Below are 13674 nucleotides of genomic sequence, written 5' to 3'. Positions count from 1 at the left end.
GCTTCCTGGCTGGCTTGCCCTGACTCACTGTGCTCCCGGCCATCTACAGGCTGCACTGCCATCTCCCCGGAGCAAACGGCACCTCCACGAACCACACTCCAGCCACATGTGCAATTTAGTTTACCAGTAAAGAACTGCCATGCAGTGGTTATCCTTTGGAGGAAGGACAAAAAAGCCCTATAGGAAAAAAAAAAGACAATTCATTCCCTCCCCACCAAAAAGGCAAAGAAGCTGACTCCCTTTTCTGTAAATAGAGAGATGAATGTTTTACACAATATTCCTTTCTCCAAATGATTCAGTTTGCATTAGAAGACAGTCACAAAAAGAATCCGTCAGTGCTAAGAAGGATTAGGGCACACAAAGAACAAGCGAGACAGTCATTCTCTAACTTACTTTGTTTTCAGTGTGCAGCTCCTGCCAAAGGCTGGCTTTTTGCTCTTGCAGTGTATGATCTGTAAACATTTAACCAGCTCTTAGAGAAGCAGGCGAGACACTTTATCTTGCCTGATTATGAATCCAAACCTCTCAGATCTCAAAAAAAAAAAAAAAAAAAAGAAAAAAAAAAAAAGGAAAAAAATCACCATGCTGTTTTTTTTGGTGGACAATGCAAAAAGCACCTGTAGGATGAAAGCAAATGAACTACCGCATATGGCATAGGTTCTTTGGGAAAAGCATGCATTGCAGCTTGAATAACCTCCTACAGGTTACAAACGCACAGTTTGTTAAACATCGCTGTCACTTGATTATTAAGCCCTATTTTAAGACGTATGTGCGAAACTTCCAATTTCTCAGGAGTGCATCGAGTATTTATAAAGCCAAAGACCACCTAGTTTAATGCTGACACAGAAACAGTGTGGAATGCCATTCTATAGCGCAAATTATTTACCACTGTAAAATTATGCTTTAAAAAATGGGAAAAAATATTTGAAAAAAGGCCAAACAGCCATACGAGTGTGAGGAAGGCTGCGAACGCTATACAGCCACAAAGTCCAAGTCCCCAACTCAGGGAAAGCTCAGGGCTCACCCCGAGAGCTCAGCCTCACAGCCGCTGCTGGACCGGCCACCATCAGCCTACACCTCGGAGCCACCGTTCACGAGTGGGCACTTCCACGCCGCGCTTGCAGACAGCCCCGCTAAACAGCCGCGGGCGCTCCCGCCGCGCCCGCGGAGCTTCCCGCAGGAAAGGGCGCAACGCAGAGAGCTCAACCAGCGCGGCCGCCGCCGAGAGCAGCCCTGGAGCGCTCGCCGTGCTCCGCCCGCCCTGTCCTGCCCCTGCCCGCTGCGGCGACTTGGCGGCCGTCCTGTGGTGCAGGCAGCCGGCGGAGCCCGGCCAGGCAGGGGCAGCTCCGCACCGCGGCTCACCTGCCCCGCGGCACCCGCCCGGCGCGGAGCCTGCCTGCCCCGGGCTGGGGGCAGAGGCGGCCGCCGCGCTCCCGCGAAGTTACCGGGCAGAGCAGGGCACAGCACCCGGGCCGCTCCCCGTCCTACCCCCTGCCCCGGCTCGCTCCCCTCCCGCGTCCTCCCCTCGGTCCTTACCGGAGCGGAGCGGGCTGCGCGCCGGCACCGCGGCCGGAGTGGCGAGCGCTGCACCCCGGCGGGCTGGCTCCCTCCCTCCCTCCCGAGCTCCTCGCCCATTCACCCGGCCCGGCGCTGGCGGGGCGGGGCGGGGCGCACCTCCGCGACCCCGAGTCGCTCTGCCCTCGCCCGTCCGCCCCGCGGCCCCTCCGCCCCGCCGGGCGCAGCATCTCAGCTCCGCAACGCCATCCCTACCTGTGTCAGCGGGGCTGCGCGCCCCGGCGAGCAGGGGCCTCCCGCCCGGCACCTGGGCTGCGGGGCGGCTCTGCGCGCCCTTCCCTCCGGCGCCTCCGCCGCGCTGGTGGCGGCTCCCAGCGGTAAATCAGCCGGTCCCCTCGGCTCCCTCCGCCCCTCCGGCGCGGTCCTGACCTGCCTGTGACTCACCACATCGCAGGAGCCCGGGTGCGCGGCGGGGGGAAGGAGGGAGGGGGCGCCTCCTTCCTTCCCTCCCTCCTTCCCTCTCCCCTCCCTCCGTCCCTCCTTCTCCCGATCCTTCCCGGCCAGGCTCCCCCAGCCCGGGGGCAGGACGGACGGCTGTCTTTCCGTAGACGGGACACGGGGGACTTTGGGGGACCGTACCCTGCACTCGGGAGCGCTCGGCTGCTGGGCCCGGCAGGTGCCTGCGCCAGGCTGATGCTGAAGCCTTACCCTGAGAGGACAAGCCCTGGGCGCCTCTAGGGTTCTCCTCGGAGCCCTCGGAGTACAGGTTGTGTAGCAGCGAGCAAATTCAGCCCGTGTTGCCCCTGTCATGATGTCAGCGCTGACTGTTCACGTGGAACCCAGAGTAAATGACCTCAGTTCATACGGACTATCACATAGCTACCTCCCACCCATATGTGCTTCCCTCGGGTACTTAACGACGCAGGCTGGGATCTCTCTCTCTCTAGGTTTGCAAAGCAGATGGTGTCATCATCTTTTAGTGGTGCAGAGAAACCTAGTGACTAAGCAATGCCACGGACACTTGTGGGGCTGCTGAAGGTCCGCAAGTCTCAACACCGGGGCCTGCACCAGAGAACCCCTCTTTTCTGTGGTAATAAGTTTCAGCAGCTCCTGATTTAAACCAGATTTTAAGTGGAAGGTTCCATATTCCAATCGAAGTTATTGGAGACATCTATTTTCCCTTTGCATGCCTCCTTTTTTGGCCCCAGCTCTGCTGCCCTTAATCATACCGTTTAAACTGATGAGTGTTTTGCATGAGTAAAGTACGGGGAACTGCAAGAAACACTGCTTGGTTTCATGATTAACCATGGGAAAAATGTCAGACTTCACATCAATACATTTTGAAAGTAGAATTAAATAAAGTATTGTATGTTTTTGGTTTAAGCCTGGGATGTCACCGTGATGTGTGTACAGGCAAAGCTGTACATCAGAACAAAATGCTTTTAAAAAGCAGTTAGCCAGCCTTCCACTAATCTGCATCAGCAGCACTTTCACAATTTGTTTATCTGTCTCCTCTTTCCTACGGGCTTTTTGGCACTGCTAATAAAGACATCTAACCTAGCTATATGCCAATTTTCCGCAAAAACAAATGTGTGATCGAGGCAGCATGTAACCTTTTATGTATTTAACTTGTGAAATTCTTACTCTGCGGTATCTTCTGACAACAGACAGTAAGACAGCCCATTTCAATAAGGAAAGGAAAGTGTAGGATGGCTACAAGTGAGGTAAGTGAGGTTATACTTATTACCTCCTCATTTCATTGATGTGCTAAAAATTATACTGAGTGAAAATAAAGCCAAGTCCCTTCTCCTCTTCACTGCTAGAAAGCTAACCAGTGATACAGATGTTCTGACTGATCTGATTTCATTTCTTTGAAGTCCCTGGAAATCTGTCCATTTGCTTCAATGACTTTTGCTTCAATCAGTAGTCAGTAGTATTTAGAAAAGACTGAGAAGCGGCACACACAGTGCCAGCACCTACAGGGAAAAGCATGGTTGTGGTTAGATTGCACTCCTCCTTGGGCTTCAGCTGGTGATCAGCTAATTGGTGTGCATCCATGCAGTTACACCAGGCTTAGAAGAATCTTCCTTATTAATATTGAAGGAAAATGGTAAAGAAAAGGATTTCAGCTTGGTGTTCCTCCTCTTAGGGACAGCCCCGCATGTTATCTGTTCCTGGTCTTCTCCTCAGTTCCCCGTGCACCTGCCCAAGCTGAACAGCCAGAGCCCGGGCTGTTATCAGTGGGACAGCCTGTGCTATTCTAAAGCTAACAAATGGATTGTCACTAACATAAAAAGGAGAAACAGATGTTTCCTTTCCATTTTGACCATGCTGATGCCATGTTATTTTAGGTTAGCTGTATGAGACAACTACACTGCAGCAGGGCTTTAATAATCCTCAGATAGTCCCTTCACTGTGCTTCCAATGATATGCCCTCACCATAAACAGCTTCTCCAGGGCCTGAAGCACCTTTAAGGTGCAGGAACTGGTGAAAAAGAAACTATGACCTTCTTATTTCTGATCCTGTTTTTCTTATCACTTTCCCTTGCTTCTCTCTCCTTCCCAAATGGAGTTGCTCCTCTGCAACCTGTTAAGGCATCTGGAATAAGTATGATGGTGTGGCACATTTTAGAAAGCTGACGGCACTGGAAAAAACAATTCAAAAGTGTAAAGGAGAGTCTGACGGGTGATCTATTCAGCAAGAGAACTGGAACACACTGGAGAGAGTATTGGCACGTGCTTCCCAGCCCTGACGTGTTTCGAGATAGGGAGCTGATGAGAAAACACTATCGCTTCTCCAAGGATACAAACATACAGTTAGAAAAATGAATTGCAAGGCTGTGTTTAAGTTAAACTTTCAAATATAAGGATGAGGAATGAAAACACAGAACAATTTATATTTCCATGCAGCAGTGCACTCTCAACACACTAAGGGGCCCTGTTCAGATTGTGCCTTTGTGAGCTTAAAAAAGGATTTATCATACCTGCAGGTAGCAAAATGGAGTCCAAAGACCTAGGTAGCCGATTTCTACTTAATTTCAGTAAGGAGAAGATATTTAAACATTTCTGTAAATCTGATCTAGCCACTTTTTTTAAATCTACAGAATCAAACAAGGGTGCACTATGCATTTCTGCAGGATCACACTACGCTAAGTAGCATCACAGCTGTATGATACCATCAGTGGATTTGCTCTTTGCCCTCTGCTGCAGTCATTCACACCTTTGGGAGCAGATATAAAATGCAAATGTCATTGTGAGACTCCAGAGACTTCTGCCTTAGCGGGGCTTACTCATGAGTAAATGATTTCACGAAGAGCAAGACTCTGGAAAGGAATTAATTTAATGCTTAAGAACACATGAGACAAAGATCTCTAGACCTGAGCTCGGTAGCAGTAGGTAACAGGTACCCTCCTATCTCAGTACCCTGCAGCACAGACTGCCAGTATCTCAGTCTGAGCCTCCCTGGAGGGTGATACACAAAGAAAAGAGCATTAGATGACTCCACCCAGCCCAACTGCCTTACAAACCAGTGATCCAAGGGTAAAATATCAGTGCAAGAGGCTGCTGGGGCAATGTGGAACTGTAATTCCTGCAGACCCGTGTTTACTGGAAGGCAGCCTGGCTGCAAATGCCTGGGGCAGCTCGGCGAAGGGGTTATGCCTGAGGCACATTTCCCTCTGACTACATTTGTCCTGTCAAGTCACTCTGACATCATCTGTCTTTCACTGTCTTTCCTGGGCTCAAAAAGCAGATGGTGGCCAGGGACAGACGGTGCTGATGGGGGCATTGGGCTGTGGAGAAAGCATGCTTGTGGTGGTTGTTCTGCCTCTCTGGAAACCAGACTTAGTATCATAATCACTACTTATATCTGTAGGCTCCAAAGATTTGATCATCACTACGCTTTATGGCTATTTACTAATTATCTAGTCATTTATTAACTAAGCCTGTAGATTTTGCAAACTAAATAAGTACTTTCTGTTTGTTTGTGAGAGGGTCAACAATGGCACCAGAAGAAATTTCAGCCTGTGGCTGAAGGTTGCAAAAGTTCCTTGCAAAGCCAGAAATAGAAGACCACATTTAGAAATCTTAATCTCTAACCACTAAGCTACTCCGGGCAGTTCTCTGTTTGCATGCAAGTACAGATAGTAACCAAAGGTGTTTCCACTCATTGCACTGTGGATCACAGGTGATCTCTTGTCTCTATTTATTGACTGAGCAAAGGGAAGTCCTTTGTTTAACTTGATGGGGTTTTTCTCCTTCGTTGTCTTTCTCTTTGTAAATGAACACCACAAATGAGTGATTCTGAAATGTGAATAGTGCAGGCATCAACTAACTGGACTGCTTGAGGATGAAGAAAAATATGGATGGGTTAGTGCATCTCAAGTCTGAATTGCCACTGTCTGTGTCCCTGTTGTGCCAGCCCCAAAGCCTCAGTGACCATGTGAGAAGCTGATACATGAAGTTCAAGAACCCAGCAAAAATTAATCACTCAAAAGAACAAAGATTAGCTTACAGACAGATCAGCTCTTCAAATCCATCTGCTATGCAGTAACATGAGTGCTAGCGCCTGCAAAAGGACGAGGTCAGAGACTGAGGAGGAGGGTGTCTTGCAGCAACCGTGATTAACATTAGTTTAAACTGAGGAGGGACCTGACCCTTGGGAAAGCAGCAGGGGAACTAGGAGGAGATGGTGTGGATTGCAGTGCTGCTCCCCAGCTTAGCCTTGCCTCCCTTCCTAATGTTGTTGAGATGCCTGGCTAGATTTGCTGTTTGCAAACAGAGAAGGACTGGTGGGTGATGTGATGGTTGGAGGCCGTCTTGGGAAAAGTGATCACAAAATAATTGAATTTTCAATCCTTAGAGAAATCAGGATGAAGGTCAGCAAAACCTTCACCTTAGACTTCCGAAGGGATGACTTTGGCCTGTTTAGGATGCTGGTTGGCAGAATTCTGTGGGAAACATTACTGCTTCTGAAAGAATAAGCTTCACTAGAGATAATCAGATGCTTAAAGCTAAGTACATACCTAGGTTTGGTGATGCCAAGAGCCACGGGCATTTGCAACCCGGTTTCTGCAGTTGTGCTCAGTATTGTAGGCCACGATGCAGCTCCACAGTGTGCCATTTGCACAAGTATTACCCTCGTGAGCTTCTGCACGTTGAAAGAGAACTGTCACCTGCAGATTTCTTCTTTCACAAAATCAGCTAGGTTGGAAAAGACCTTTAAGATCACATAGTCCAAAGTCAAGTGCTTTATCTGAAAGCATCTCAGAATGCTACTGCCTAAGGTAATGCTGCTGTAACTATGCTGCGCTATCTCAGAGGAATGAAACTGACAGATCTGAGGGGAAAGAGAATTCCCTTTATTTCTGCTGATTTCTTGCATTTATAGCACTTTGCCTGTTACCAGATTAACTTGAAGAATTATTTTGTTCAACATATGAGAGGAAAGCACTTTAGAAAGAGAAATTATAATTGTAAAACTTCCATAAAACACCAGCAAATGCACACACACAAAAATATAGATCCTTATATATACAACTTGTATTTCCTTGTCATACTGTTGAAAGGCATCAAGTATAAAGAAAGGCTAGGCATCACAGAACATGTTTGTTCATGAAATCAATTGCATACAGAAGTTCTTGCAGACTTGGGAGCTTGCATCTTAGCTCTCTGCAACTACCAGAGTGGAGGTCTTTGGCAAAACCTCAGACTGATGTAGTTTATAGTGGGAATTTGCTTGGCATGCTTAGTTTTTGAGAACTGTGTCTAGGTTTCATCGTCATCTTTTCACCACCTCTAGGGGCTTATACACAGAATTATTAGTTGATTTGGAAAACCTGGTCCTTTACGCACATATGAGTGTATCAGATTTGTCTTCTACATGGCCAGGAAGAACACAGTTCTAACAACTCATAGTGACTTTTTAATTAATGTCATTAAATATGAGCTATTTCGCAGATGTGGTTTAGAATGTATTGCATTTTATGTACAATGTGTCTTCTGATACATTTTTAAAGATAAAGAAATGTATTCTGTGGCCAAGCCAATTGTAAGTTCAGCCTGGGTTTGGTTCATTATCATGAAAGAATCTGCATTTTTAAGTTCACTTTAGAATAACATTGTTGATTCTGTAGTGATGTAAGTATGAGGTATTTGCCAAAAGCTGTATTTCATAAGGCTGGTTTAGGATATGGCCCAGCTCGTAAGAATCTTGATAGGCCATTATTCCTTTCAATAACTTTCATAATTTAATTAGACACATGTGTTGATTATGAATCTAATACTATGGAGAATAAAGTCAATGTTAAAATCCCATTATTTTAAATTAGGCAGGAGCACACCCATAATGTGTAGCCAGGAAATATTTGTGCCCTTCAAAATCCATCTGTACGGCTAGCACTATGTTGTTTTTTTTTTTTTAAATAAACATAAAAATCAGAATGTCCTTGTACGATTATTAAGATTTTACCTTTTGTATTGCTTTGGGACCTAGTAACACTGCTGCATAGCATCCAGAGAGAAGGCACATTTAACATACCAGCACAGACTTAGACGAGTTTAAAGTTTAACTTTGAGTTTGGGAACATTTTCAAATCAAATGAAACTAGGAGTTTCTAGGTAATACTGAGCCAAACCAAAAGTGATTACTTCAGCACTGTATTTTTATGTTTCACTTTCGTCTATCTGCTGTGAGTTTTTAACAAAGGCAAAATTCAAAGTTAAAATGTGGGTTTTGTAAGAACACCCTCCTGGTTTCGGTCACTTTCATAGATTTAATTTTATCTCTAAGAAGGAACAAAAGCACCCCACCAAGAAGTGGGCAGCAGGAAAGAGGGGACCGGTAGGACAAAACCCATCCAGCTCAGGAGATATAGCCTTATAATGAGTACATCAGATATGAGGAACTGGAAGGTGATGCTTTGTTTAAAGTTAAATCACAGTACTGGCCCTGCCTACCTGCCCAGCCTGCTGCAGAGGGCCAGGGAACACTCGGGCATTGTGTGCTGCTCTTCACCCGGCTCAGTGGTAGCTGTGCATCTATGCCAGTCCCCTCATAGATATGGTGGCTGTGTCTGCCCTCGGTTTGGCAGGGGTGTTTTTAATAGCATGCTCATTATACAGAAATATTTTCATTTGACAGACAATTTAAATGATCCTATAAAAGCTGCAATTACCATCAGGACAAATCCAGTTCTGATTGACTCCCACGTTAGCTCCCAAAGTTTGACTCCTAAGTAAGAGACAAGAAAGGTTTTACCTTTTCTTTTTTCCTTCTTTCTCATATACCCTCTTCTCCCTTATAGCTGTCTCCCATGCTAACATGCTGAAGAACATCGCAAACTCATGCTGTCTTAATCCTGCCCCTAAACCACTGCTGAGAAGTCCTATTAGGTTCATTTTACTAACAAAGGACTGAGGAACAGAGAAAACCACTGTCTTGTCAAAGGTAAAACAGGAAGGAAATATCTAGAGAAGCAGAGGGAGGAAAGTAGGTCTAATGTAGAATTATCTTTCCGAAGGTCCAAAAATCCTAAGGGAAACATTTTTTGTTGATGCCTGAATAGATCAGGGTGGTAAGACTCATGTGAAAATAAAATTAAAGACAACTTTGAAATTAGGACCTTGCGTTATGAAGCTAATCCTGCAAATATTCAGTTTGCCAATGTTGTGTTATTAATCTGTGCATTAGTAACTTATTTTCTTATCCGGCTGCTCACATATCTGCTTTTTTTGTGAAAAACACAGATTTTTGTCTGCAACTGTTTCTAGAGAAACGGGGAAGAAATCAGAATTGCTTGGAACATGTGCCTTGAGCATCCTGATCACGAGATGAAGAAGGTCACCTTGGTTGCTGTGGTCAAGTCAGCTTGTGAAGTCAGCTGGCCACTTTGAAGCATCCTGGTCACTTCAGCCTATCCTCTCAGGCCCCTGAGGAATTAAGTGTCAGTTCTGCAGAGCTCTCACAAGTTACACTGAAGGCAATGTGGGAAGAGTGGCCATTTGTTGGGGGCTTTCAATTTCCTCTGAATGTGCAAGCCTAGACAGATCTTTTACATCTTAAAGTACTTTCTAATGCTTTTCTCAGAGCTAAAATGTATTGCAAACATTTTGCTGGTATGTGTTAGTGTTTTTTAATGACAATAACTGTTGTAACTGATGTAATAACTGTTAACATTATCCTAAAAGGCTTCAATGTGTCTCATTGCACACATCCTTTTGGCATTAATCAGGAAAGAGGCCTAATCTCAACCCAAACATGTCAGGGGAGTAGTTAGGGTGGAGGTGTGGCTGGAGATAGAAAGGAAACACTGCTCCTTTCTAGGACGGAAAGGAAGGTCTCCAACCCCATCACCCCACTGGCTGTAGGGTGGCCTCTGTCTCTGGAGTGGGTTTGCCTCTGCCACCAGCCTCTCCTCTCACCTGGGCAAGACTCAGCTCACTTTGTGTGCCTTTTGAGATGCCCAAGGTAGGAATCTTGTCATTCCAGTCTCCTTTTACAGTCAACAGCAGCAGAGAGAAAAATGCCTGAAAAATGTAATTCAGCACATCTAAAATACAAATCACTGTTTTTCTTCATACACTGCATTCAAGATGCAGGACATCTAATGCTTCCTAACTGGGTCTCAGTTAAAAATGGGTAGTCATACAACAAGAGCCCAGCTTTTTGCCTGGGGTGCTATGAAGGAAGCACTCAGGCAAATGTAAGAGATGGAAATTTCAAAACCATTTAATTTAGATCAAGTCTCCATGGAAATATTCTCGCCAAGCTTTGCTATTTCTAATGTTGTCCAAGGCATTTTGAAGCAGGTCATTTTGGTTCCGAGGGAGAAAGATAAAAACATAAAACCCCAACGCTTACACAGCTCCTAAATTTCTCCTAAATTTCTTGGATCATGACTGCTGATGTATTTTCTCATTATGAAAGGTAACTTTAGACCTCACTGTAGAGCTCTGTCTCTTTTTTTTTGGCTTTTTTTTCTTTTTAAGATTAAAGATGCAGCAAAGTATACAGGGATAATTTCACTAGTTGCGATAATTAGCAATTTCATGAAAGTTTCATTAAGAGTATGACTAACGAGAAACCTTTGGCCTGATATATTTCTGACACAATAGTTTTGGAGACAGTTCTTAAATAGACATGAAAAGATGACAGAGATTTTTGCTCATGGACCACTTTGTTTCTCTTCTGCTGTTCATATCCTGGCAGTTCTAATAGTCTGTTCAACATTTACTTTATGTGGATCAGGTTGCCAGTTTCAAATTTGAAAGTTTCCAGTAAGGAATTTCCTAATCAATTCTTGATGTTTTTTCATCAGCCTTAGTGTAAACCTCACATGCCTCTTTCCTGGATGGGAAGCAGCCTCCATGCATTTTGCCGGGATTCGGAGTTGGTTCTGCCTGTCCTCATTCCCTTTGCACAGTCTTAGAGCTGAGTGCCACTGCTCTGAATACCTACAGATGGGTTTGAAAGGCTACAGAGGTCTCCCTCAGACAGAACCCTCAGTTTAGGGACAGGTCTGAGCATCTGGAGGTAGGTTTGAGGTGCTGGCATGCTCTGGGCTTGTGGCAGGACATGGATGACAAAGCTTTGAGGAAGGCTGAAAGCTGTGTCTTAACCAGGTTTGACCTGAGCTGCTGTAAAAGGGAGGTATTCAGAGAAGCTGAAAAGCTGACTTAGACGGTGAAGTGTGGCTTGTGGATGCTGAGACTCATTTTAGACGTCTGGGTGTTTCCTGAACTGATTTACTGTATCAATTACACCTCCATACGCAGCTCACACACAGACAGCTGCAAGTGGGCACCTCCACATGGGTGCCTTCACTGAGCTTAGTCCAGAATGGCAAAAGAGCTGGGACCACAGCTGATACATTACATATTGGCAAGATTACTCCAGGAGAGAGACCAGAGAAGGGGATTAAGAGGCAGAGCCATGTGGAGAGCTAGAGAAGATCACACTGAGGAGTGGTCAGGAGAGAAGGAAGAGGTACAGTCACAGATGTGAGTTTTCAAGGTGACTGTAACTGTCATGGAGCCTAACCGGTTGTTTTGGAAGGAGGTGGCAGGTTAAGCTAGCCAGCTATGCAGCCCTTGCTCCAAAACGTGGCTAGGAAATCCCAGTGCCAGCTCTGCTGAGAACGTTTGTATATTCCTGGCCCCACATCCCTGGTGTTTCATGAAGAGCTTGCTAGAATAAGGTTGGAAAGCTCACATTGGATGTAGGAAAGATTGGAATTGATATACTGTGTTTAAATAAGATTACACTAATTAATCATTCTCCTGGGAATCCGACAGATCCTGACGGATGCAATCTATCCAATCACATTAATCTTCTCAATGCGACAGCAACTCTGCATGGGCCACCCTGCTCCACTGTGGCGCAGAGCCAGCAGCCAGGGTGATGGCCACAACCCTTAGGACAGAGCAAAACAGCCTGTGAGCTGCCTTACCATGGGTGCAAAGGCAGTGGCAGCCAGGGAATTCAAATGAAACCACTTGCTAAATGCTGAGTGACCTTTTCCTTCATTTGCAATAGGGATGTTGTGTTTCCAGGGGAAGACTAGAACAGGACAAGGGTATCTCTCCCTTTAGACGTTCTTAGTAGTTCTGCATTCTCAGTGTTTTTCAAAATATGATGCAGCTACATTTTCAGGGATATAGGGGCATGTTTTATATTCCACTTTTAAAATATACCTTTTATAAAGGTATCTGATATAAGCAAACATAGGCCTAACATTCACTTGTTTGGCTAAATAACAAAGTCAAGGCTTTCTAAATAAGACTGAAATAGGGAGAAATTGCCGTTAATTTCTATTTTACTTTTACTACTGTAAATGAAAGTATGTTTTGAGGAGTGGTGGATTTCAGGGTGTGATGTTCTGATTTTTGTGCAGGATATGATCACATTTGAATTCAGCATTCACAAGACTCCATAGGCACCCCAGCACTGAACACCTAGGAACAGGACAGATGCCTCATAGGAAGCCAGCTCCTCATCTTTACACAGTAGTCTCTTCTTTTTCTTAGGAATATAATGGTGAGGTTTTGGAAATGAGGGAAATGTCTCAAATACTTCAAAATTTGTCAAAACTGAGGTGATAAATATCACAATGACGTACATATTTTAAAAGAAAATTCATGCTTCAGGGTGCAATACTAAGAAAACTGTGACAGTGCCACCTCGTGGATTCTGAGATAACATCTCGATCATATTTTACAATCATTATTTACATGATGGAATAAATATGTCACACTTCATGGCCAAATAATAGCGTTTTTCTTATCCTCCGAATTTTGGAATCTAAAATCCATATGTTTGTAAATATTTGAACTTTTAATGGTACAAATGAGCATCTCACTATGATTTATGTACGCAACTCCTTACGTTCTGTTCCTAACTCTTTCTTTCTGTTTGAAAGTTAGAAGGCATATTCTCACATAAACAGTGTTTTAAAAAGCAGTAGTGGTCTAAACTTGCCAATTAGTTCCTCTATAGCATCCGTAAAAACTAATATTGCATTGGGATGTAGTGATTCTTGCAAATTGTGCATGGGATTTAATTCTTCTAAAATTGTTGAAGTCTGCTAATAAAAGACTTCTCCATGTGTAATAGTTCATTGTAATATAAACTGAATTTCATAATTCACCTCTGAGATAGTCTGAGGTATATGCATCTGAGGAATACTTTCACCTGTGGTCTTCTGGTATTTATAAACAACATGGACTGACGAGTTCTCTAGTCTGTTGGACCAAATGAATCAAGAAAAAGTAAAAAACCCCCAACAGAATCTCTTTATTCCTGAGCTGTTCCTTCAGGACTTCACCAGTGACTGCCTAATGAATGGAGGCACAAGGAAAAAAACACATATTACAGCAACTTCAGTGCTGCCCTTGCTTTTTGAGTTTACTGAGAACAGCACCAGGATGGCCAAATCCCATACATGTGTCAGACAGCATCTGAAGCAGAGCTTCTTGTAAAGCACTGCTGCAGCTTGATGTGCAGCATGAATCTGTTCTGAGACTGAGATATTGGCAGCTGTAATAAAACAGTGATATCGATATTTGTATCAAGATAGCGCTTCGCTTTAGTGGAATGAAAAATAGTACTTCTGTGTATTTAAAATCAGCTATGAAGACATTAGTGAAAGAAAAGCTGTTTAG

At 44.6% G+C, this 13674-nt stretch overlaps 1 protein-coding gene across 7 annotated transcripts in view; it reads right to left on the bottom strand.

Annotated features, from left to right (window-relative positions):
• MET (MET proto-oncogene, receptor tyrosine kinase) overlaps positions 1 to 2319 on the bottom strand; it is a 94191-nt gene extending 91872 nt beyond the window's left edge. For 3 of the 7 annotated variants that reach the window (XM_065699190.1, XM_065699115.1, XM_065699359.1), the window contains exon 1: positions 394 to 531. In XM_065699190.1, coding sequence (XP_065555262.1) covers positions 394 to 462 — 69 coding nt within the window. In that variant the 5' untranslated portion in view covers positions 463 to 531. Of the gene's footprint in view, positions 1 to 393; positions 532 to 1536; positions 1611 to 1770; positions 2002 to 2223 lie in introns of those variants that run through there. The other 4 variants (XM_065699414.1, XM_065699550.1, XM_065699491.1 and 1 more) reach the window with 4 other exon arrangements.
• Between the last annotated feature and the right edge of the window lie 11355 nt (positions 2320 to 13674).

Source organism: Lathamus discolor, chromosome 1 (assembly GCF_037157495.1).
Source record: "Lathamus discolor isolate bLatDis1 chromosome 1, bLatDis1.hap1, whole genome shotgun sequence".
NCBI lineage: Eukaryota > Metazoa > Chordata > Aves > Psittaciformes > Psittacidae > Lathamus > Lathamus discolor.
The sequence above is the reverse complement of the archived record's forward strand: the minus strand, read 5'-3'. Positions and strand labels throughout refer to the sequence as shown.